The 25436-nt window shown below is 35.2% G+C and overlaps 1 protein-coding gene across 1 annotated transcript in view; it reads left to right on the top strand.

Moving 5' to 3' along the window:
* Positions 1–25436, top strand: part of HMCN1 (hemicentin 1) — a 511472-nt gene that overhangs the window by 323590 nt on the left and 162446 nt on the right. The window contains exons 35-38 of the mRNA XM_037825157.1: positions 110–264; positions 3515–3638; positions 23873–23974; positions 24809–24985. Of these exons, the coding sequence (XP_037681085.1) occupies positions 110–264; positions 3515–3638; positions 23873–23974; positions 24809–24985 (558 nt within the window). The remainder of the gene's footprint in view (positions 1–109; positions 265–3514; positions 3639–23872; positions 23975–24808; positions 24986–25436) is intronic.

The following is a 25436-nucleotide window of genomic DNA, read 5'->3' as shown; positions in this document are numbered from 1 at the left end:
ATTGTTTTCTTTCCTTTTGTCCTCTTTCCCTTTCCCCCTCCCTCCCTTCCTGCCTTCTTCCCTTCCTGTCTTTTTCCCCCTCTGTCTCTTCTCTCCATCTTAAATTTAGTTCCTCCAACAATCAAATCCTCAGGCCTTTCAGAGAGAGCCGTGGTGAAATTCAAGCCTATCACCTTGCAATGCATAGCCAACGGCATTCCAAATCCGTCCATTACCTGGTTAAAAGATAGCCAACCTGTGAACACAGCCCAAGGAAACTACAAAGTCAGTATAAATATCACTGTGCCCAAATTCAGAAAGCTACATGGAGCATCCTAGAGCTTTCAGATTCTTTGCTCATTTTAGATTTTTCCTGTGGGCACATTTTGTGGAAAATTTTGTGAAACAATATGTGTCTTCCTTAGAGTTTTTTATAACTTAATTTAATATTTTGATTTAAAGAATGGAATTGATTACAGATTTTAATAACCCTAGCAATTATATCAGTTTTAACATTCTTGGTATTTTTATTATTTTGATTTATATCTGTTTTATCAATAGTAAGGCGGTACATGCTCAATATGTTCACCATAGAATAAGATTAGGGTGAAAGTCATATTTACATAAACCAAGTGGAAAAGTCTTGAAAAACGTTTTCTTCAAAGTAGTTTATAAGCTACAGGAGGAGACAGATCTAGTTAGTCTTATTCTCTTCTGTATTTTTTATACTGAGTATAGGCTCTGACATGAAATATAGCTAATTAGATAATTAGTTACATAGATTGAGAGTTAGACTGATTTCAAACCTTGATAATTTAAATGATGCATTTTAAATTGAGAATTGATAAATTTTGCTATTAAGCCCAAGTTAATTGACTAATGTAGCTTTGAACTTTGTAATTGAATTCTCAGTCATGAAGAATGTGTCAAGTTTTTTACCTAATAGAAGTGATATTGATCTGCTCATTTATTATTGTGTATATATTTTATCAAGTGAAACTAATCTCATATTTGTACTAGGAAAAGATTCAGTATGTAGCCTTCAAACATAGATCAGGTAAACAACTGTTTATGTGGGAGACCAACATTTATCATATAATCATACTGAAGTAGAATTGCAAACATTGTTGAGGGATTTTAAGAGAAAATGGAGAGCTGTAAGAATATATAATAAGGAAAGCCTTTGAGTATGTGGAAAATTCATGAGTAAAGCCTTTTCACAATGATTTGAAGAATATGTAGGAGTTAAATTGATGAAGTAATGGAAGAGAAGTAAGTAGAGGATTTCACAGAAGATGTGCATGGCAGATGACTTAAAGTAGGAGAGCATGATATCTCTCAAGAATGTGAAAGTGAGTCAGTGGGCAGAGAATCAGAGAGCAAGGGAGAGGTTTAATTAAGGGAGAATGGAAGACAGGAGATATTTAAGTAATATTGATTTATTTTTATTTTAAAATAATAGGCAGTCTTTGAAAGGTTTTAAGAGAAGAGTGACATGATCAGGTTTTCATTTAAAGTAATTATCTTGGTCCCTTCTGGAGAATGAATTGGAAAGGTCAGGAGTAGATATGTGGAAACACTGTAAGTTCTATTTGCATTTGTCTAGGAGAGAGAAAATTTGGGGTCCTATGCTGGACATAGAGATGAGGAGTGTGGATAAATTTGAGAGCTATTTATTAGTTAAATCCTTAGGTCTCTGTGATAGATTGTTTATGAAAGGTGAGGGAGAGGGAGGTATCAATGAAAACTCCCCGGTATCTAACCCATACAACTGCATGGACAATGATGCTATTCTCTGAAACAAGGAGATACTGGGAGAAGAAAGGTTGGGGGTGGGCATGATTGGAGTTATAGATTTTGAGGGGTTGAGATAAACTAATGGAAATGTGAGGTAGCATTTGAATATATGGCTCTGTAGCTCAAGGGAGAGTGGCAGTTAGATATATTGGCACAAATATTATATTTGAAACCATGGGCGCAGATGACTTAATCGAGGTGAGAATAAAGAGTAAGAAGAAAAATGAGAGAGGATCAGCCTAGTTCAGAGTCTTTAGAACTTATGGTATTTACACACCATGTGCAGTAGTCCAAAAGTGGATATAAATGTATGAATGTGTTGCTTAAATTGTGTAGTACAGTATGGCTGGAGAATAGGTTATGTGGCAGTTTACATGGGAGAGTATGATGAGAAGATCATTTGGGGTGAGAAGGTGGTGTACCTGGAGGGCTATGCTGAGTTCAGATTTCATTTTGGGTGAAGTGGGGAGACATGGATGAGTTTTGAGGGGGACTGGTAAAAAGATCAAATTTGCATTTTAAACAAATTATTCTGGCAGCACTATGCAAGGTAGATTAATAGTTGAGATGGTTAGAGACACTGGAACATCAGTTAAAGCACTATTATAATCCCACAGTGGCTGTAGGAGTGGAAAACAAGATCTGAGGAACTTACATTGTTATAATTGATAAGGAGAGTCAAAGTGGGCTCTGATACTCCGATGAGTGGGAGGATCATGGGTGCCATTAAACAAAATTGGAGACATGCAATGAGTAGTCAGTTTTAGGGCTGCAAGGGAAACAATTATGGGTTCAAATTTGGATGTGAGTTATCATGTGCTAACATAGTCAGCAGATAGTCGGAACCACAAATTTATTTATCAGAAGATAAATTGTGACTCAAACTTTAGATCTAATTAGGAGTCGGCACAGGCTTTATCACTGAAGGCACGGGTTTGGAGGAACCCTATCAGGGACCTAGGTTTCATGCTTGTGGGACAGAAAAAAGAAGCATATTCTGTAAAGTAATCTCCTAAGACAGTCAGAGAAAGAGAACCGAGGGAACGTTGAAGCCTCGATACCCAGTGTAGAGCGTATCAAGGAATTAGGTAGTCAACCACACCGAATACTATGGATGGAAAGCGTAAGCTTAGGTAAGCAGATGAGTATTTTGCTTGGAAATTACTGGTAACCCTGGAATAATCTGTTGAAGAGGTAACCTCTGAATATCCACTTTCAAAATGGTGGGAGCCAGTTGCAATGGGTTTAAGAGGGAAATAAACAAAAGCAGTCAGGAAGAAATTTATCTCCATTCCCATTATTCATATTTTATAACTTTTGCTGTTTTTCTGGCCCCCATGACCATTTAATCAAAAAAGATTGTTGTTTTAAAACTATTTATGATGTATTATATAAATGTGGCCATGTTTTTTTCCAATAGCTTAAATTTTCATCACATACTTCTTAGTCCAGGGTTAAATTATTTTATTCAGTGGAGTTTTATGACTATACCAGCAGGCTGGCCTTAGGCTATTTTGTTTTGCTTTTTCCAAAGAATGAGAAAGCTTTTCAATCAGATTAGTTAGTTTTTCTTGTATATGATGAAGTGATATGGCTCTAATTTACCAACAGATAATTAAGATATTGGCATGAAAATATAATTAGATATTGTAAATTTAAATATCTGCATATCCTGGTGAATGTTTTCAAGTTTGAGTGTAAAGTATAAAATGCTGCCATGCTTTCTGCTCCCAATTAGATACAGTCATCTGGTCGAGTTCTTCAAGTTGCCAAAGCCATGTTGGAAGATGCTGGCAGATTCACATGTGTGGCTACCAATGCGGCTGGAGAAACACAACAGCACATTCTATTGCATGTGCATGGTAATGTAATTTCCACATCTTAACAGAAGAATACTTTTATGGCTTAAAAAAAAAAAAAACATGTTTGGCTCATTTGTATTGAATTGTAGTGTAAAAGAAACAACTGTTTATTTTAGTCTATATGAAAAAACTTAGATAATTTTTTACATTATTATTGGTAATTGAATCATGTTCCCCACAGAAGGCATGTTCAGGTCCCAACCCCTGGTCCTGTGGTGTGTGAACCCATTCATAGGTAGGACTTTTTAAGATGTCATTAGTTAAGGTGTGCCCAAACTGAATGAGGGTGGGCCTTAACGCCAATGTGCCTGAAGTCCTTATAAGCAAGGGACATTGGACACAGAAGAAAGAATCAATGGGGCAGCCGCAAGCTGGAAATCAGCAGAGTCTGGAAGAGAAAGGAGAAGACACAGCCATGTGCATTGCCATGTGACAGAGAAGCCAAGGACCAAGGACCACCAGCTGCTAGCCCCAGAATGCCACAGTCTTCAGGGAAGAAACATCACCTTGATGACGTCTCGAATTTGGATATCTCCTAGCCTCTGTACCATGAGCCAGAAAATTCCTTTTGTTAAAACCAACCCATTGCATGATATTTGTTGTAGCAGCTAGGAAACTAATACAATTATTGTGTTTATAATTGCTCATTTTAAGTTTTTTAGTTTTTAGGGTGTCAAACAGCATGTGCTGTTTATATAGTCCATAAATAAAAAGACAACCCTGTGCTTTAAATTATTTGTATTCTGTTAACTGATAACTTTCTATAGATAACTTTTGTTGAAAAACCAAAAGTAGTAGGCTGTTTCTTAGCATTGTTTGTGATTTTCTTGCCTGCCATTTTCTTGCCTGCTTATAAGAGGGTTTGTGAAGAGAAGTTATCCTTGGCTCACGGTCTTTACCCTTTTGCTTTAATAAAACATCTGGATGGCCATGGAATGCCTCATAAACCATCTAACTTCACAATTAACTTGAAAGACTATATGACCTTGAATGTCAGACTTCAGAGTTCTGGAGTCCCATAATTTTAGGTCCAAGAATTTTAGGCTTGGACTATCCTAATTCAGCCAAGGATATTTGTAGAGATATTCACAATCTCTGTGTATATGCTATTCATTTTCTCTAATCCATGTGATTGCTCGTTCAACTTTTCATTGATTTAATGTGCCATGCAGAGTAAGCAGTCCACACAGAGGGAAAAATTTAACCTAGAATAATGTCCCAGAAACTAGTTTAATTTGACATATTATAAAAGGCAAGCAATTAATAGTTAACAAATGAAAACAGTAAATAGTGATAAAGTTAATGAAAACATTTAAGTTGGATAGTGAATATTCTAATTTGCTTCTTTGCATATATTCCTTTGTTTAAATCAACCAGTTAAATAATTCAAATCATCAGTTCCCTAAATGTTTCCAACAAACCAATTTATTCTTTCTCCAATTCCCTAAATGTGAACACTTGTGAATGTTCACAAACACAGACTAATTTCCTTAAAACGGCCTTAATCCTTTCACTGAGTAATTAGTTTGAAGACCAATATCTGAATGTAACCATCTTGAAATTGGATCACCATGTTTAGAAGATTGGAGACAGACTGTCCCTGCCCTCCCTTAAGTTGCCTTGAGTTTGCTAGCCAGTGGTTCCTCATAAGGCCTTCTTTCTCTTCCTTGTACTCCTTGCCAGCTGTCTTCATGATCCACTCAGTCCCCCACTTCCACCTGAAATTGTTCTGGTGGCAGAATTGCTCCTCCCCACCACCACCTTCCATTTTCCTTCCCTGAGGTTTCTTCTCTTCCTTGTACAGGCTATTTATCTCCTCCATTTCAACAATTTCAGTACTCAGGTATATTATTATTTGGTCCCCATTGTTGGCCAAGAGGAAACAGTTAAACAAGATCGCATAGTTTTATTATATAACGCAATCATCTCAGGCACTGAAGTCAGTCTGACTTTGGTTCAAATTCTATACCAATCATCTGTGTTACCTTGAGCAAGCCACTTAATTTTCTGAGTCTCAGGATTATTACGGAGATAATAGTACTTGATTTGCAGAGTGTTTTTGAGATTTAGAGATGATAGGAGTAAAAGAGTAAAATATCTCCTACTTCATAGACACTTAATGGTAGCAGTTAACTTCAGTGACTTCTCTCTAAGATGATATCAAAAAGAGGTATTTTTTTTTTCATTCTCTAGACTGGTTTAAAATACTTAAATGAAGGTTTTATAATGAGGGACAGAGTTTATGTATCCAGGACTGGGAAGAACCTGCATAGAGCAGGAGATGTCAAACTTCAGTGTGCAAAAAAAGTGTATGTGGCACACATTAAAAATACGTCTTCCTGAGGCCAGTCCCAGCTTTCTTGAAACATCGTCTCTGATGCAGGAGGTCTGCATGCCAGTACATGGAGAAAGATCAGCCCAGAAAAGAACATCTGGCCTAGAGATTGCCAATGTAGTCAAGAATGACTGAAAACCAGTGTCCATGGAAGACATCAAGTATCTCATCAAATAAAGAGCAACAACAGAAGAGAAAAAGCAGGATTAATACCTAAGGAAATACAGTCTATAAACCAATGGTCCAAATGTGGAAACAAAATGTCTATTGGAACAGGATGCAATTAGGGTGCACACTTATGTGGAAAATCATCAAAGAGAAGGGAAGCAGGCTGGAAAGCATCTGGGTTAATGTGAAAAGAAAGAGAAACAAGTAAATTCACAGAGTCAGAAACTAGAATACGGGTTACCAGGGACCAGGATGGGGGTAGTGAATGGTAGTTAAGAATTGTGCACAGTTCTAGGGCTATATATTAAAAGGGACATTGACAAACCCATAAAGAAGCACTTATCATTTAATTTATTTCACTTAATTTATTTAACCAAATCTATGTGAGATGCTTGTAATATGAAAATGTATGAGTGATTCTATTCTAATAGAGGACAAATAAATAAAAGCAACAAATTATAGTTATCATTTAGGAGGACCCAACTCATGCCATGTATATATATAAAATCTTATTTAATCCTCAGAACAGTTCTTTGAGGTTTCTATGATTAGCCCTATTATTTATCTAACTGAACAAAAATTCAAAGAGAAAAATGGTTAGCTGTGAGTAAGTGGCAGAGCTGGGATTTTATTCTACATCTGTCTGAAGCTAGAGCAACTGTATTTTCTCTTTGCAGCTTTGAATACAAACTGCTGTAACTCATCACTTCTAATTATTTTTACTGTTTTCTATGCTCTTAAAGTTATGCCTAGTGTACCTGTATGTATCTGTAGGCTGGGATACTCTATAATGGTGTGCTACTGTGCTTCTCTTGACATTCAGGGATGTCATGTTGGTAGCTTGAACTTAGCAGTGGTAGGAGTATTTGTACCCTAGAAATTGTTAAATGCTACAAATTAGAGCTTGATTTATTGTTTTGCTGATTGCCCAGGCATAAGAAAGTGATGGAGAAAATGTTAATACTGGAAATTAAACTTAAAAGTGTGTCTTGGCAGTAGCTGTTACATTGTGTAGTCCAAAAATATTCTGTCTTTATTAGAAAACTATATGTGATTCACCTGAGAAGTCACTTGTGTCATAGATGAATGAATGAATTGCCCTCATTTCTTTGTTTCAGTTTTGTCTTATTCATTGATATAAACAAAATTATCTAGCAGCATTCATGTAAGAACTATACCCAGAGAGCTGGTTGTTAAACATCTACCAGCACGCACTGGGTAGGCACGAAGTGCTATGTGAACACAGAATAAGAGATGATTAATTCTGTGTGGGGGGATTTGAAGTAAACCACACAAGAGGTGATATTTGAGCTATGTCTTTAATGGATTGGTTTTGTTCATTCAGGGAAAGATGGGAGCAAGAAAATTTTAGGAAAATAAGATAAAATGAAGAAAGGGATGTTTATCCTAAAAAAGAGAATAATCTGAGGAAGAGCCTTTTAGATATTTAAAGGGATTGCATCTGGAACGTAGATTAGACTTGCTGTGTTTATTTCCAGAGGTCAGAACAATTGTACCATCACTGTCACTTGGACAATTTATGCACTCTTTCTTGGCCTTAGTCTCCCATCTCCAACATGTTGATAATTGTATACCTACTACATAAGGTTGTTGTGATAATTAAAGTGGCTTATTTCGTGTAAAGTATTTAGCAGAGCCTTTGACGCATAGAGCTCAATAAATGTTATCCGTCGTTGTGCAAGAAGGCATATTTTGTTCGACATAAGTAACACTATGTTAACAATTAGAGCTCATTGCAGAGAGATAGGGTAGCTCAATATCCTTCATCATTGAAAAGTGCTTACATAGGAGCCTAATGAATAAAGTTGATGATTCTTGGATGGGTGGTTGAAATAATCTAAGGTACCCATCCCTACCACTGTAATTCATACCTTTGTTGACCAGGTATTTTCCTTGGTCATGGGCTTGTTTCCCTGCTGCCCTTTATTTGAGAAGAGAGAAAGTAACTATAGAAATCAAATCAATAATCTCATTTGGTGATGGCATTAGACAGGCATAGACCAGTATCTACCTCAGGCTGAAGGGGAAAAGAATCTAGGGAAAAATGAATATTTACAATGATAAAATTCAATTCAGTTCAAATTTTCATGTTCAGTTTAATTATTAATACTGGAACTAAATTGCTTTTATTCAAGTGAAGACATATAGCATAGGATTAGGAGCACAGATTCAGAAGCCAGACTGCCCAGGTTTGAATCTTTATTCTTTTAGTAACTAGGTTTGTGTATGTCCTTGAGCAAGTTACTACAATTTTCTGTGTCTCCATTTTCTTATCTGTAAAATAGGGGTAATAATAGTACCTAGCTTACACAGTTGTTATGAATTAATGCAAGAAGCCCTTAGGATATTGTATAAAATATAGGGAGTATTATTTAATCACCTGTAATATTGCAAATCTTCTAAACAAATGTACGGTACTTCTGAATGCTTTACATGGCATTCATTAGGCTTGGTATGTTAATTTGGAAGCTAACCATAAGTGTTTTTGAGGGACAAATAAATTACAATTTTAAAACAATAAAGTTACACATTTTTATTTGGAACATAATTAACTCTTAAGTTTAGGACCATCTATATTTCTAAATTTACAAAACTACTTCTATAGTTTCCTTTGAAGATACGATTTGTGATTTCCAATCCTTATTGAAGGGATAGGGCAACGGATTGAGTAAATATGCATTTACTGCAGTGTCATCCAAAAGTGTTCAATCCTAAGAAATTCAGCATTCCAATTGTTTAACATTTTCCTTCGTTACAAAAAGATCCTACCTGCTGCCATTCTTCTGAATTATGGCAGAAAGTGTTTCTAAAAGCTGAAGTTGCGTCTAGTCTCCTTGACTAGAAGAGCAAGTCAGGAACACGAGAACAGGAACATTCTTGTGGGACTTTCCAGAAGGGAGTTTTGTCTATTATTGGAGGCAGGAGCCCTCGGTAGGTGGTCCTTTTTGATCATCATAGTTTCATAATTCTGGAAGTTCTTATTCTCTAGACCAAACTATGAAATTATATCTAAACCTCAGATGTTTACCAAGTGAAACAGATGTTTCCACAAACAAATGACTGTTTGGGGTCTAATGGTTCAAACATTCATTTCATCTGCCCAGAATTATTTCTCAGGAAAAATCAACCAAGGTGAAAGCGCACCAAGAAGTAGAATGTTGTGGTTTAAAGTACTGACCTTGGATTTGAGACTCTATACTTTCAGTAACTTCAGTGTCTTGTGTTAATTGCTAACTTTTTAAAAACTCACTTTCCTCATCTGTAAAATGGGAAGGATAATAATATCATACTCATGGAGTTTGTTGTGAGGATTTAAGTGAAATACTTCTCATGAAAATCTTAGCCTGGTGCCTGGTTCCTAGTAAGCATCCTTAAATAGTAGCTTAAAGATTGTTTTGATAAAACACGTATGGCTTCTGACCTTCTCACGGCACCAACATTGTAACCAGTATTTCCAAAGTCCTGCTGCCTTTATGGTTGGCCAGGAACCCTCTTAGCTCTGTATTAGTTGTCTGGTGAAAACATTATTAGAGGAACTTTTAATTTTATTATTATTTTTTGAAGCATTTGCTTGGCTAACATCTGCTAATACCTATTCTTTTTTTAAAAAAAGTTTCTTTATTGTTTTTGTGTTTTGTTTAATAGTTCACTTGTGGTTTAAAGGGGACACTTGGGAATGTTGTAAGGACAGGTTTTTTTTTTTTTTTTTTTTTTTTCCTTTCCTTTTTTAAGGAATAACTTCAATTCAGGACTCCATTATTCTATTTTATTGATTCAGATGAATTCTTCCCCCACTATTTCATAATTAACCCATGTAAATCATTTTTAGGTCACTGTATATTAATTCAAATTTGACCAAAGTTTTGAAAGAATTAATCCGTGCTCGTGAGTGAATAAAGCACTAGGGAGCATCTAGCCCATGATGTAGCAAAATGAAGGTATTGTGGTTTTGGTGTGCTATGCATGCAGCTTTTGGAAGAAGGAAAAAAAAACAAACAAACAGAAAGTTGAATGGAATTCAACCTCCTGCTGAGGGAATGCTGACATTTTTTAATTGTTAATGTAAGATATTTTTACCTTACTGATGCTTCTGTCTAGAACACTGTTCTGTGTTCAAAGTTGCAAGGCTATCCATTCAAATGTTAGAAGGGAATAATAGAATTTATATTTTTATTCACTTCTTACCTAAAAATGAAAAAGAAATCGGGTTTTTCTATTTATTATACGAACTTATGCTAGAACCCTCTTTCTTTCTGGTGCTTGAGGGATGGAGCCATCACAGATGTTTGTAAACAGGATTGTAATTTCTCTGGCAAAACAATCCCTGTAAGAATTTAGTTGGTTTCCAGTCCACGTGTTTCTTGTCATTCCCATGTGCTAGTAAACATACCCAAAGAACTCTTGTGTACAGAGTTCTTTGGTCTTCAGCTTTCCTCTTTTAGTTACTGTGTTCTGTGTTTAATATTCCCAAGCACGCATTTTAAATGGTGGCTACTTAGAGGGCACCTGAAATCTAAGGTAACGATTAGTAGATTTGATATTTAGCCTTAGGAAGGCTTTTGAAAAAGACTTTAGGCAGTAATTTTTCATCTCTAACTCTTTTGAGTAGAAAAACAGTTGTTTTTTTTCAACACTCTGAGGCTGTTTATTCAAATTTTGTTGGAATACGATAACCAGAAAATCAGACCATTCATCTGATTTTTCATAAGTGGTTTCTGTATGTCAGTTATAGAAACTCCATCTTCCTGTGTTCCCTGAGCTGAGCATTTAAAATTCTAAACTTGATAGCCTTTTTTATTCAGATGTAACTCGCATATACAATGCACCCTTTTAAATGTACAATTCAGTGGGTTTTAATATAATCACAAAGTTGTGCAATCATCACCACTATCTAATTCCAGAACCTTTTCATCATTCCAAAAGGAAATCCTATGCACGTTAATAGTCACTTCCCCTTTCCATTCCCCATATGCCTTACTGATCTACTTTCTGTTTCTATGGATTTGTTTATTCTGTATATTCATATAAATGAAACCACAAAATATGTGGTCTTCTTGTCTGGCTTCTTTAAATTAGCATAATGTTTTCAAGATACATCCATGTTATAGCATTTATCAGTACTTCATTCCTTTTTATGGCAGAATAATATTCTGTTGTATGTATACATCACATTTTGTTTATCCATTTATCATTTGGTGGAAATTTGTATTTTTACTTTGGGGTTCTTATAAATAATGCTGCTATGAACATTCATGTACAAGTTTTTATGTGAGCATATATTTTCATTTCTCTGTTGTATATATGTAGGAGTGTTATTGCTGGATCATATGGTAACTCTGTTTAACTTTTTGAGGAACTGCCAAACTGTTTCCAAAGCAGCTGCTCCATTTTTCATTCCCATCAGTGTGTGTGGTTTTCTGTGTACAAGTCCTTTATTATCCTTGGTTAGATTTAAACCTCAATATTTAATTATTTTTGTTGCTATTATGAATAGATTTTTTTTCTTGATTTCTTCTGATTGTTCATTGCTTGTGTATAGAAACACTACTGACTCTGTGGTGTTGATCTTGTACCCTGACACTTGGTTGCATTCATTTATTGCTCTAGGAGCTTTGTTGTAGATTTTTTAGGATTTTCTTTCTGTATATAGGATCATATCATATGCAAATAGGGAAAGTTTTACTTCTTCCTTTCCAATTTAGATGCCTTCTATTTCTTTTTCTTGCCTAATTACTCTGGCAAGAGCTTCTAGTAAAATGTTGAACAACAGTGGTGACAGTGGGCATTCTTGTCTTGTTCCAGATCTGAGAGGGAAAGTTTTCAGTCTCTCACCATTGAGTATGATGTTAGCTGTTGGTTTTTCATAAATGTCTTTTATCATGCTGAGGAAGCTTCTTTCTATTCCTAGTGTTCTAAGTGGTTTTATCAAGAAAGATGCTGTATTTTGTCAAGTGACTTTTCTGCATCAATTGAGATGATCATTTGTTTTTTTCCCATCGTTTTCTTAATGTTCTATCTTACATTAATTGATTTTCTTATATTGAATCAACCTTGCACCAGGAATAAATCCCACTGGATCATGGTGTACAATTCTTTTAGTATGCTGTTGGATTCAGCTTACTAGTAGTCATTGAGGAGTTTTGCATCTATACTGATAAGAGACATTGGTCTCTAGTTTTCTTTTCTTGTGGTATCTTTATCTGGCTTTGGTATGAGGTTGATGAATGAGTTAGGGAGCATTCCCTCCTCTTCAGTTTTTTGGAAGAGTTTGAGAAGTGGAGTTATCTCTTCATGGAGTGTTTGGTAGAATTCCCCTGTGAAATCATTTGGTCCTGGGCTTTTCTTTGTTGGGAGGTTTTTGATTGCTAATTCGTTCCTTTATTAATAATGGTTTGTTGAGATCTTCTATTTCTTCTTGAGTCGATGTTGGTAGTATTTCTAAGAATTTGTCCATTTAATCTGGGATATCTAATTTATTGGCATACAGTTGTTCATGGGATCCTCTTATAGTCCTTTGTATTTCAATGAGGTCAATAGTAAACTGTCCCCCTTTTCATTTCTGATTTTCATTGTTTGCATCCCCTCTCTTTTTTTCTTTGTCAGTCTAGCTACAGTTTTCTCAATTATTGATCTTTTCAAGGAACAACTTTTGGTTTTGTTGATTCTCTCTATTGTCTTTTGTCTGCTATTGCATTTCCCTCTGCTCCCAACTTTGTTTTTTCCTTCTTTCTGTTCATTTTGGTTTAGTTTGGTCTTCTTTTCCTAGTTCTTCCAGTTTGGGGTTAGGTCTCTGATTTGAAGCTTTCTTCTTTTTTAACGTAAGCATTTAGAGCTATAAATTTCCCTCTTAGAACTGCCTTCGCTGCATGGCTTAAGTTTGGTATGTTATATTTTCCTTTTCATTTGCCTCAAGATATTTCCTAATTTTGCTTCTGATTTCCTCTTTAAACTATTGGTTGTTTAAAACTATGTTGTTAAATTTCCACGTATTTGGGAATTTCCCATTTCACCTTTTGCTATTGATTTCTGGCTTCATTCTGTTGTGGCTGGAGAATATACATTGTATTATTTGAATAACTTTGAATTTCCTGGGACTTGTTTTGTGACTTAAGGTATGGTCTATCCTAGAGAATGGTCCATAGGCACTTGAGAAGAATGTGTATTGTGTTTTCATTGGGGGGAGCGTTCTATATATGTCTGTTAGATCCGGCTGGTTTACTGTATCCTTTCAAGTCCTGTGCTTTTTTATTGACCTTCTGACTAGATATCTATCCATTATTGAGAGTGGTATATTAAAGTTTCCTATTATTAATGTATAATAGTCAATTTCTCACTTCAAATCTGTCAGTATTTGTTTCATATATTTTGGGGCTCTGCTGTTAGGTGCAAATATATTTATAATTGTTAAATCTTCTTGTTGAATTGGCCCCTTTATCAGTATATAATGAATGTCTTTGTCTCTTGTAACTGTTTTTGACTTAAAGTCTATTTTTACCCAGTAATAGTATAGCCACTCCAATTCTCTTTTGGTTATTACTTGCATGGTATATCTTTATTCTGTCCTTTCACCTGAGTATACTTCTGTCTTTGACTTTAAAGTGAGTCTCTTGCAGGCAGCATATACTTGAGTCATGCTTTTCTATCCATTCTTCCAATATCTGCCTTTTGACCGGAGAGTTTAATCTGTTTATATTTAATGTCACTACTGATAGTAGAGGGCTTGCTTCTGCCACTTTCCTATTTAACCTTTGTAAGCCTTATGCCTTTTGTTTGTCCCTTAAAGCCTACCTGTATATTTATTTACTTTATTGTGTTGTCTCTCATATTGAATGCCTTCTCATTTCTATATGGGTAAAGTTTTCATCTATTTTCCTTGTGGTTCCCATGGGGTTAAAATTTAACATCCTAAATATATAACAATCATGTTTGGTTTGATACAAACTTAATTTCAAAAGCATGCCCATGTACTTTTTCTATACTGCTCTGTCCTCCTACAATTTTTTTGTACTTGTTACCACTTATATCTTTGTATGTTATATGCTTAAAAACCTAGATTTGTCATTACTTTTTATGTATTTGTATTTTAGCACCTTTAGGAAGTAAGAAGTGGAGTTACACAGTAAACAATACAATACAATAATACTGGAATTTTAATTAAAAAAATGGTTACTTTTACTGCAGGTCTTTATTTCTTTATGCTGCTCTGGACCACTGTCTGGTATCCTCTCCTTTCAGTCTGAAGAACTCCCTTTAGCATTACTTGTAGGGCTGGTCTAGTGGTGACGAATCCCTCAATTTTTATCTGAGAATGTCTTAATTTCTCCCTCATTTTTGAAAAAAAAGGTCTCACTGGATATATAATTCTTGACTGGCAGTTGTTTTCCTTCCGCACTTAAGTATTTCAACCCACTGCCTTCTTGCCTCCATAGTTTCTGATGAGAAATTGTCATTCTATCTAATTGGGACTCTCTTGTATGTAACATGTTGCTTTTCTCTTGTAGCTTTCAGAACTCTCTCCTTGTCCTTTGTATTTGATAGTGTAATCAATATATGGTGGAGTATATTTTTCTTCATGTTTATCCTGTTTGATGTTCTCTGAAACTTCTTGGACCTGCATATTCATGTCTTTTGCTATGTTTGGATAATTCTCTGTCATTATTTCTTTGAATATTCCTTCAGCCCCTTTCTCTATTTCTTCTCCTTCTAGAACTTCCATAATGTATATATTAGTGAACCTGATGCTGTTCCTTAGCTGTTGTAAACTATTTTCCCTTTTGATATTTCTTTTTTCTTTCTGCTCCTCAGCCTGACTCATTTCCAGTATTTTGTCTTCAAGTTCACTGATTCTTTCTTATGCTGTATCCAATTTGTTCTTCAAACCCTCCGGGGCATTTTTCATTTCAGTTGTTGTGGTCTTCAACTCCAGTAGTTCTGTCTGGTTCCTTCTTAAAATTTCTATCTCTTTACTTATACTCTTATATTGTTCATTCATTGTTTTCCTTTCCTTTAGTTCTTTCTTTGTGCTTTCCTTCATATCCTTGAGCATTTTTAATATCATTTTTTGAAGGCTTTCCTCAGTATGTCCACATTCTCTTCTTCATTGGTGTTTTTGGTATTTTTATCCAGTTCCTTTGGATGGGCCATCATTTCTGTTCCTTTGTTTGTCTTTTACTCTTTTTTTGCACACTGTACCTTTTAATATTTTAAAATGTTAACTCTGGGATTTACTCCCTGGGATGTCTGATCTTGGTTTTGTAACTAGCTGGTGATGAGACTGAATTTTTGTTGTGCTTCAGCCCTCCTAATCAAGAAGGTCTGCTCAAGGCGAATGCAGTGTGCAGGGTTTTCCTTGTCTTTCTGGTCCTCTGTCTTGTCCTGGGCTTTTGCTTGTTAGTTGTTTGGAGTACCCTTGTTTATGCAAGTTTGGTTGTCCTCTCTGTTTCCCAGGAGACAGACCTCCCTCTCCTGGATATTTGGTGCCAACAGGGCCCTATCCCAGACTTTCCACTTCTATAATTTTTTACACTCCTTCTTTTGTCTCATGCTGCCTTAGCCTAGAGGGCAAAGTCTGGGCTGAAGGTCACCAGAGAGGGTATTCTCCTAAGTCAATCTTTCCCAGCCAAAACAGGTTCAGAGACCTGTGAAGTGGGCACAGACCAGCTCTAGAGTGCCCTGGGGAGGGGATCATGAAGGGCTCTAAAAGCTTCTCCAATGTCTTCCCAAAGTTGGCTTTTCTGGCCTGCCCAACAAATGCAACCCTTCAGCTAACTTTCTCCTATAGCCCTGAAGAAGTGCTACATCTTTAAATATCCACTGCCTTTACCCCTGTCCAGGGAGGGTTGAAACAATGGATTCTGCTGCCTTTGTCCCAGGCGGATTAAAATAATAGCTGCCCTCAGAGTCAGGACTCTATGATCCAAATTTGCTAATCAAAAGCCAAGATCAATGTTCAGCTATGCCTATCCCTGCTATCCCTGTTTTGGGGGAAGAGAATATTTATGTTCCTTCCTGTCATCAGCAGTTCTCCAGGAACTGGACCCCCCATGGTGGCCTGCTGTGGGAGTGGGGGAGGGGTTCTGGTAGCTACTATGCTGAGAATTCTTTACTGTAATTTGTCTGTCTCTTCCTCAAGCTTTTCCCTGGATGGTATATAGTGCTCTTTTGGCCTCTGGAGTTTCAAAATAGTTGTTTCATACAGTTCCTGCCTGTTTAATTGTTATTTTGGTGGGAGGACTGAGTCCTGGAGCTCCCTACTCTGCCATTTTTTCCTGAAACTCTCCCCCTTGTAATTTTTTGTACTATATATTTTAGAGTTGTATTTTTTTTTCCATGGGTATTACACTTAGCATTTTAATTTATAGTAATCTCTTTTGGATTAATATCATTTAGTTGCAGTTGTATACGAAACTTTGCTCTTATATAGCTCCAGAACCTTACTTATCCTTTGTGCTATTATTGTCATGTTTTACATCTTTATATATTATGTGCTTGTTGACACAGATCTATAATTATTGCTTTATGCAGTTATCTTTTAAAATAGGTAGGAGAAAAAAATAGTTATAAACAAAATATACATTTTTAGTGACTTTTATACTTACCTATGTAGTTGCCTCTACTATTCATTTCTTCATGTGTAATCATGTTACTGTTTCATTTCAGCCTGAATGATTCCCTTTAGTATCTCTTGCATAGGGGTCTGTTACTGACAAATTATCTTATATTATCTCAGTTTTTTTTCATCTGGGAATTTTTGATAGACTTTATTTTTTGAACAATTTTAGGTTTACAGAAAAATTGTGCTGAAAGTAAGGAGAATTCCTGTAACACCCTTCTCTCCCCACTCCACAGTTTTCTGCTATTATTAACATCTTTCATTAGTGTGGTACAATTGTTATTATTGATGGACCAGTATTGATACACTACTATTAACTAAAGTTCACAGTTTATATCAACATTTTCTCTTTGTGTTTTACAGTTCTATGGGTTTTGACAAATGTACAATGTCACATATCTACCATTAAAATATCATACAGAGTAGTCTTATTTCCCTAAAAATGCTCTGTGCTCCCCCTATTTATCTCTCTCCTTGAACCCCTGGCAGCCACAAATCTTTTTACTGTCTCTTTTAGTCTTGCCTTTTCCAGAATGTCTTGTAGAATGAGACAGTATATAGCCTTCTCAGACTGACTTCTTTCACTTAGCAATACATATTCAAGATTCCTCTATGTCTTTTCAGGACTTGATTGCTTCTTTTTATTGCTGAATGATATTCCGTTGTATGGATATACCAGAGTTTGTGTATCCATTCACCTACTGAAAGGTATCTAGGTTGTGTCCAAGTTTTGGCAAAAATGAATAAAGCAGGTGTAAACAGTCATGTGAAGGTTTTGTGTAAATGTAAGTTTACAACACATGTAGGTAAATGCCTAGAAGCATGATTGCTGGATTGACTGGTAAGCCTAGGTTTAGCATTGTAAGAAACTGCCAGACTGTCTTTCAAAGTGGCTGTACCATTTTGCAGCCACACTAGCAATGAATGAGAGTTCCTGTTGCTCCACATCCTCAACAGCAATTTGTGTTGTCAGTGTTCTTGGATTTAAGCCATTCTGTTAGGCATGCTGTAGTATTGTATTGTTTTAATTTGCAATTCTCTAATAACATTACATTGAACATCTTTTCATATGTTTATTTGCCATCTGCATATCTTCTTTGGTAAAGTGTCTGTTCAAATTTTCTGCCCATTTTTAAATTCAGTTATTTCTTTTCTTATTATTGAGTTTTCACAAATTTTGGATGCAAGTCCTTTATCAGAATGTATTTTGTAAATATTTTCTCCATGTCTGTGGCTTGTCTTTCATTCTCTTAATGATTTCTCTTGCAAAATAGAAAATTTTAATTTTCATGAAGTCCAACTCATCAACTTTTTCTTTCATGGATTGTGCATTAGGTATTGTATCTAAGAAGTTATCACCACATCCAAGGTCACCTAGATTTTCTATAATACCATCTAGAAGTTTTATAGTTTTTTTCAATTTACATTCAGGTATATGATCCATTTTGAGTTAATTTTTTATTGGAGATGTAAGATCTGTTACTAGATTCTTTTCTTTTTGTAGATGACCAATTTTTCTAACACCAGTCACTGAAAAAACTATCCTTTCCTCATTGAATTGCTTTTGCTCTTTTGCCAAAAATCAGTTGACTATATATGTTTGCATCATTTCTGGCCTCTCTATTCTGTTCCATTGACCTATTTCTCCATTCTTTTGTCAATACCATACTGTCTTTAGCACTGTAGCTTTATAGTAAGTCTTAAAGTTAGGTAATATTAATCCTCTGACTTTCTTCTTTAATGTTGTGTTGGGTATTCTGAGTCTTTTGCCTTTCCATATAAACTTTAATCCTTTTGCCAACATCCAGAAAATAATGCATTTCAAATGGTTGCTGCATTTTGATTGAGGTTGTATTGAATCTATAGATCAATTTAGGAAAAATTGGCATCTTAATAATATTGCCTCCCTGTCTTTGGACATGCAATATCTCTCAATTTATTTTGATCTTTGATTTCTTTCATCATAGTTTCTCTCCTTCATTTTTAAAGCATGCGTTTACTGGGCATAGAATTCTTCACTGATAGTCTTTTTCTTTCAGCACTTTGAATATCTCACCCCACTGCTTTCTGGCCTTTTGCTACTTCAAAACTTCTCTCTGTCTTTGTCTTGGACAGTTTGATTATGATGTGTCTAAATGTGGGTTTCTTTGAGTTTAACCTACTTGGAGTTTGTTGAGTCTCTTAGATGGATAAATTCTTTTTTTTTATTTTCATCAAATTTGGGAAGATTTGGAACTTTTCTTCAAATGCTCTCCTCTCTTTCTGGGACTCCCTTTATGCCTACGGCAGTGTGCTCGATGGTGACTCGCAAGTCTCTGGGGCTCTGTTCATTTTCCTTCATTCTTCTTTCTTTCTGTTCCTAAGACTGGATAATCTCAATTGACCAATTTTTAAGTTTACTGATTCTTTCCTCTTCCAACACAAATATGCTAAAGAGTCCCTTTAGTGAATTTTTCAGTTCACTTGTACTTTTGAACTCCAGAATTTCAATTTAGTGCTTTAATGATTTCTATATTTTAATTGATATTCTCTATTTGGTGACACCTTGTTCTCTTACTTTCTTTAGTTCTTCAATAACTGTTTCCTATAGTTTTTTAAATGTATTTAAATGATCTAATTTATATTATTTGTCTAGTAAGTCAAATATCTGCACTTTTTCATGGAGAGTTTTTATTGACTGCTTCTTTTCCTGTGTATAAGCTGTGCTTTCATATTTCTTTGCATGACTCATTATTTTGTTGTTGTGGTTGGAAAGTAGACATTTTAAATAATGCAGTATAGCAACTCTGAAATCTCACCCCTCTCTTCCCAAGATCTTTTGTTGTTGCTGCTACTGCTGTTTGTATATTTAGTGAATACAGAGAATAATGGTTTCCTAAAGATGTTCAGAACCTAATCCCCAGAACCTCTGAATATATGAGGTTACTTCACAAGTGGGAAATAAGTTTGCAAGTGGATTTAGAATTTTTAATCAACTGACCTTAAAAGAGTAAGATTATCCTTGATTTTCCTGGATGAGTCTAATGTCTTCATAAAGGTCTTTAAAAGTGGAACAGGGAGACAGAAGTTCAGAATGATGTGATGTGAGAAGGACTTGACCTACCATTGCAGACTTTGAAGATGGAGAAGGAGGGCAACTGGCCAAGGAATGTGCCTCTAGAAACTGAAACAGATTGTCCTCTAGAGCCTCTAGAAAGCAGTGCAGTCCTGCTGACACTTTGATTTTAGCCCAGGGAGATTTTATTGGACTTCTGACCTATAGAACTTTAAGGTAATACATATGTATTGTTTAACTTACCAAGTTTGAGATAATTTGATATGGCAGCAAACAAAAACTAATACAGTGAGTTTTCTGAACAAAATCTATAATGCCTGTGTTCTTTGTTGTGAGTGTCCTCGGAAGGGTTAACTCAGCATAGTGGTCAGCTAACATTTGGACAGATTTCTTGGATTCTTGGGAACAGTAACTCTCTCAGCCTTTACTGAGGAGATTACTGTGCATGTTTGGGTATGCCTTCAACATTCATATAGGCAGTTTACAACTCAGCCTTAGCCTTCACTTCTTGCTTGTGCAGAACCTCAAGGTCAGTCAGAGGTGAGAGCCTAGGGCCTTCTCGATGCTGGTCCTTGGTCCCCCAGACATGTGCAAGCACCTTGCCTTCTAGAATCCCAGGAATATTGCAAAATTTTTAAAAGCCTTCCTATGGACACTTCATTCCCCATCTTTTCCTTTTTAAGTTTTTTTTTTTTTTTTTTTTTTGTCAGTTTCTTGTTTGTCCCAACTATTATCACCACCTCAGGCTGTTAAATAATTGCTGTTGTTTATTTTCAATTAACAACCATGAGATAAAGGCTGTTTACACTGAGTGAGCTTTTAGTCTTGTCAAATAAAGACAAGTCCAGTGCCTGGGGATTTCTAGGGAACTGCCAGACAGGTCAAATAATGACAGTCCTCTGGCAATGGTGCTTTTGGTGAGTTCCAAACATATTTGACCACTCCAGTGGCTGCTAGGCTGCTTTTTTTGCTGTGATTGTGGGGCTGTTGGCTTTCAAGGATACCACTGAGCTAGAGTAGGTGATGGAAATAGGTCATGATAAAACAACACAAATCTTAATGTTTCTTATGAGATTCAGTCATTTTTTCTTGGTTAAATATTCCTTGGATTGTTGCAAGGCTTTGGTTAATTTCCAGAATTCTGAAAAGTTGTTATCAACAATTTTTGCCAGTGTAGAACTTTCTCTAACAGAGGAATAGATTTTCAGATTTCTTTACTCCACCATTATTGCTGACATCAGTCTTTTTTCTTTATGTTCTCTAGTGCTTTGAGCAATAGCCAATCTACTCCATAGCTCTTGTATTTCTTATTCAACCATAATGTTTTATTGTGGCAGATACACAGTCCGTCAAAGCCTTCAATGAGCACTTCATTTCAGCCAGCTTCAAATGAGTGTTTAAATAACTGATTTGAAGGAATGTGCCATGAATTAATTATTTTATGTTTTCTAGTCAGATATTTACTTGTTAAAACCAGACCGTGTCAGATAAACATATTTGAAGGTCTGTTGTCTTGTTTTCTTTAAATACTATATCATAAATTAGAATTCAGAGCAGTAAACAAAAATGCAAAAATGCATTTCAAGCAGGAAGAGTTAATACATGGAGTTAGATGCATACCAAAGGGATTACAGAAGTGAAGAAGCAGGGAGTTCTAGGCTAGGTCTTCAGAAACAACTCCCAGAACAGTAAAGATCTGACTCACAAGGACACATACCCTGAGGACACACTTTATTTTAGACTTGTCAAACACCAGCTTTAAGTTTTATTGTCTTTTTTTGTTGTTGTTGTTTTTTATTATCATTTGCATTGTTTTCCACTTTCATCTTTATTGTTTATTCCTGGTTTCTTTTGTTAATTTTACTTGTCTTTTTTCTTAGTTTCAGGGTTGAATTCTTAGAACCCTTATTTTTCATTAGTATTAGTTTTTGATATGTTAATTATGGCAGTAAGATTTCCTCTGACTAATGTACTGCTTTGGTGATATCCCATGGGTTTTAATATTATTCAATCTCATTCTAATTTATGTTTTTCTAAGCATACAATTTGGCTTTTATTTTCTGTTTTTCCTCATGTGGATATCTTATATTATTGTTGATATCTATTCTCTTTTCTATTGTAGTTTTATTAAAATGTGTTTGGATAGTGGCCTAATACATAGTCTATATTGAAACTGTTCTGATGGCATTTGAAATATATATATATCTTTGGTTAACTATAAATACACACATCTATGTATATTTATGCATTTGGGATGGGCAATTTTATTTTTCAAATCCTCTATAACCTTGTTTTTTGTTTTACTGTGCAATTTCTGAGGGAGGTGTATTAAACTATGCCATTTGCTAGATTTTTCAAGTTCTCCTTGCTTTTTAACCATTTCTACTTTGTTATTCAATGCACCAGGCATTGTAATTATAATAGATTCTTCATGAATTGTAATGTTTCAGTCAACACGAAGCATGTTGCTTTGTCATGTTTAATGATTTTTGCTTCATATACAAGTTTGTCAAAAATTGATATGTCATGCTTCTCCTACTATATCTTTGTCCACCTCTATCCTGTCAACATTTTGGTATATTCTTTTTTGTTGTGCTTTTTGTATATTTGGATTTTTAGTTTAAAAAAAAAAGTTATGTTAACCAAGTGTGAAATATTTTGTCTTTTAAACGAGGAAATAAATCCAGTCACATTTATGGTCCTTATTTATATATTTGATTTTATTTTTACCATCTGTTTAGTCCTAATCATGCTGTTCTCCTGTTCTTTTTCTTCTTTCCCCCTCTCCATTTTTTGAGATATTATTGAAAACATCTGGCATTTCTGTTCTAAATTGTTATTATTTTTACATTATGCCTCTTAGACTTTACAAGTATATTAAATAATAGAGAGCATTATCAGTGATTACTTAAAGCTGAAAATACACTTTAATGAAGTTTACTAATAAGCAAACATAAGTATGGATTCTCCTTTTTCTGAAATGATTGAAGGCAGCATTGTCTAAAGATAAAGAAGGCTGTTTTGAGAGAGTTTGAGTTCTTCATTGGAATAGTTCAAATTGGGCAGATTACTTCTTGGTAAAAGTAATTCATCATCAGACCAGTAATTGCAATTAAAAAATATTCTTTTAAGTCTCTTTACCATTTTGCTAATCTACAGTTCTAAGGATTTTCCTATATGAGCACAGAGAAATGAATAATCTAAATTCTCTTCAGTTCTACTTGATCGTATATGTTCTAGTTTGCTAATAGAATGCAAAACACCAGAGATGGATTGGCTTTTATAAAAGGGGGTTTATTTGGTTACACAGTTACAGTCATAAGGCCATAAAGTGTCCAAGGTAACACATCAGCATACGGGTACCTTCACTGGAGGATGGCCAATGGTGTCCGGAAAACCTCTGTTAGCTGGAAAGGCACATGGCTGGCGTCTGCTCCAAAGTTCTGGTTTCAAAATGGCTTTCTCCCAGGATGTTCCTCTCTAAGCTTCAGCTCCTCAAAACTGTAACTCTTAGTTGCACTTGGGATATTTGTCCTCTCTCAGCTTCTCCAGAGCAAGAGTCTGCTTTCAACAACCATCTTCAAAATGTCTCTCATTTGCAGCTCCTGTGCTTTCTTCAAAGTGTCTGTCTTGGCTGTAGCTCCTCTTTAAAATATCACTCACAGCTGCAGCTGCACTGAGTTCCTTCTGTTTGTCAGCCCATTTATATGGCCCACCCTGAATGGGTGGGGCCAAGCCTCCATGGAAATATCTCATCAGAGTTATCACCTACAGTTGGGTGGGGCACATTTCCATGCAAACAACCAAAGGATTCCAGTCTAATCAACACTGATACGTCTGCCCACACAAGATTGCATCAAAGAATATGGCTTTTTCTGGGGGACATAATACATTCAAAATGGCACAATATACTTTATTTTATTTAAAATATCAGTTTATGTGAAAAAAGGAAAGAAAAAATAAATTTTCATTTTCATTGAGCAAATAATTTCAGTTTCAATATCCTACTTAAGTGGATTAATTATCTTTTGGAACTCCTTCAGAACCACCCAGTCTGGAGGATTCAGGGAAGATGCTGAATGAGACCGTGGTGGTAAACAACCCCATCCAGCTGGAGTGTAAGGCAGCTGGAAATCCTGTGCCTGGTATGTTTACTTTCAGACTCTGGAGCCCTTTAACATTTCTAGATTTCTGGGAAAAACTGAATAATATAGTAATTATTAAAAATGAATGGTTATCAAATACATTTCAAGTATAATACATTGATAAGACTATATCATAAGGCAGATGGCAGTTTTGAATCTTTAATTGCATGCAATAATTTATCAATTAGAGCAACATAGAAATATGTGGATGCCTTAATCTTCTTGTTATCTACACTGTGACCACAACTCCTACAATGTTTTTGACATATATTTGTGTTGAAAAATATGTTTTTAACCTTTAAAATTATCGTAAGACAATTAGCCCAAATTGATTATCTTTATGAATCATGGTAATTATAATGAGAATATTATTTTGTTGTATTGATTTATATCACTGATAGGTTTAATCCTATCTATCAATAATTTCATTTTTTGTAGACTAACTGTGTATATATGGATAGTACTTGGTTTTGATTAAGACTCTTGGGCTAAATTTTTATAATGACAAGAATATATACAACACAAACAATTAAAATAGGTTGAAAGTTAAATATCAAAGAATAACTGTACTGACTCATTAAAGAGAATATGAAGAATACCTTTTTTCTAAATTCCTTTTCAGGAGTTTTACAGTGACTCTGCTCTTAGTGTTTTACTTAGGGTTCCTTCTTGTAACAGTCAGCCCTAAAGGGATGTTTATTTAAACAGATTAAGCTCAAATAATAAACATAAGAATAAAGAAATTGTTAAACTTTTTAGTTGCGCTCATTTTACGCATTGGGCTTTTAAAAGAAAATGTTTACATAGATTGTCTTTTCTCCCTTCCCATTTCAGCTATTACATGGTTCAAAGATAATCGTCCATTGTCAGGTACCACAAGTGTGACTTTCTTGAACAGAGGACAGATCGTTAGTATCGAAAGTGCTCAGATCTCAGATGCTGGCATATATAAATGTGTGGCCATTAACTCAGCTGGAGCTACAGAGTTATTTTACAGTCTGCAGGTTCATGGTTAGTGCAACTATTCCTAGATTTATTCTGGGTTAAAGAAACATTCAAAATAATTAAGTGCTTCTTTAAAATTCTAGAGTACATGTTTATCAGTGTTTATTTCCTGATTCTTATTAAAATGGTCAGTTTTCACATGCTGTTGAACTTAAATTGGTTTTGGATGAGTTTTTTTGAAATAGTCTTTCATGATCTTATCAACTAATGACAATTAACTGTTCTTGTAAATACTCTATAACAGAGTCATAGATTTTAAAGAGTATTTCTAAGTAATTATCTCTAATATTGCTTTTAAAAGGAATTGGTAGTTAAATTACTACAGTAGAGATGTGTGTGTGGTGTGTGTGTGTGTGTGTGTGTGTGTGTGTGTGTGTGACTGAAAATCAAGAAAAAAAATCCTGTGATGTCTTGATTTGGACATTTCCCCAGCCTCAAAACCATGAGCAAATAAGTT

Source organism: Choloepus didactylus, chromosome 2, assembly GCF_015220235.1.
Source record: "Choloepus didactylus isolate mChoDid1 chromosome 2, mChoDid1.pri, whole genome shotgun sequence".
NCBI classification, from domain to species: domain Eukaryota; kingdom Metazoa; phylum Chordata; class Mammalia; order Pilosa; family Megalonychidae; genus Choloepus; species Choloepus didactylus.
Note: the sequence above shows the minus strand (reverse complement) of the source record. Positions and strands in the feature narration are given on the sequence as shown.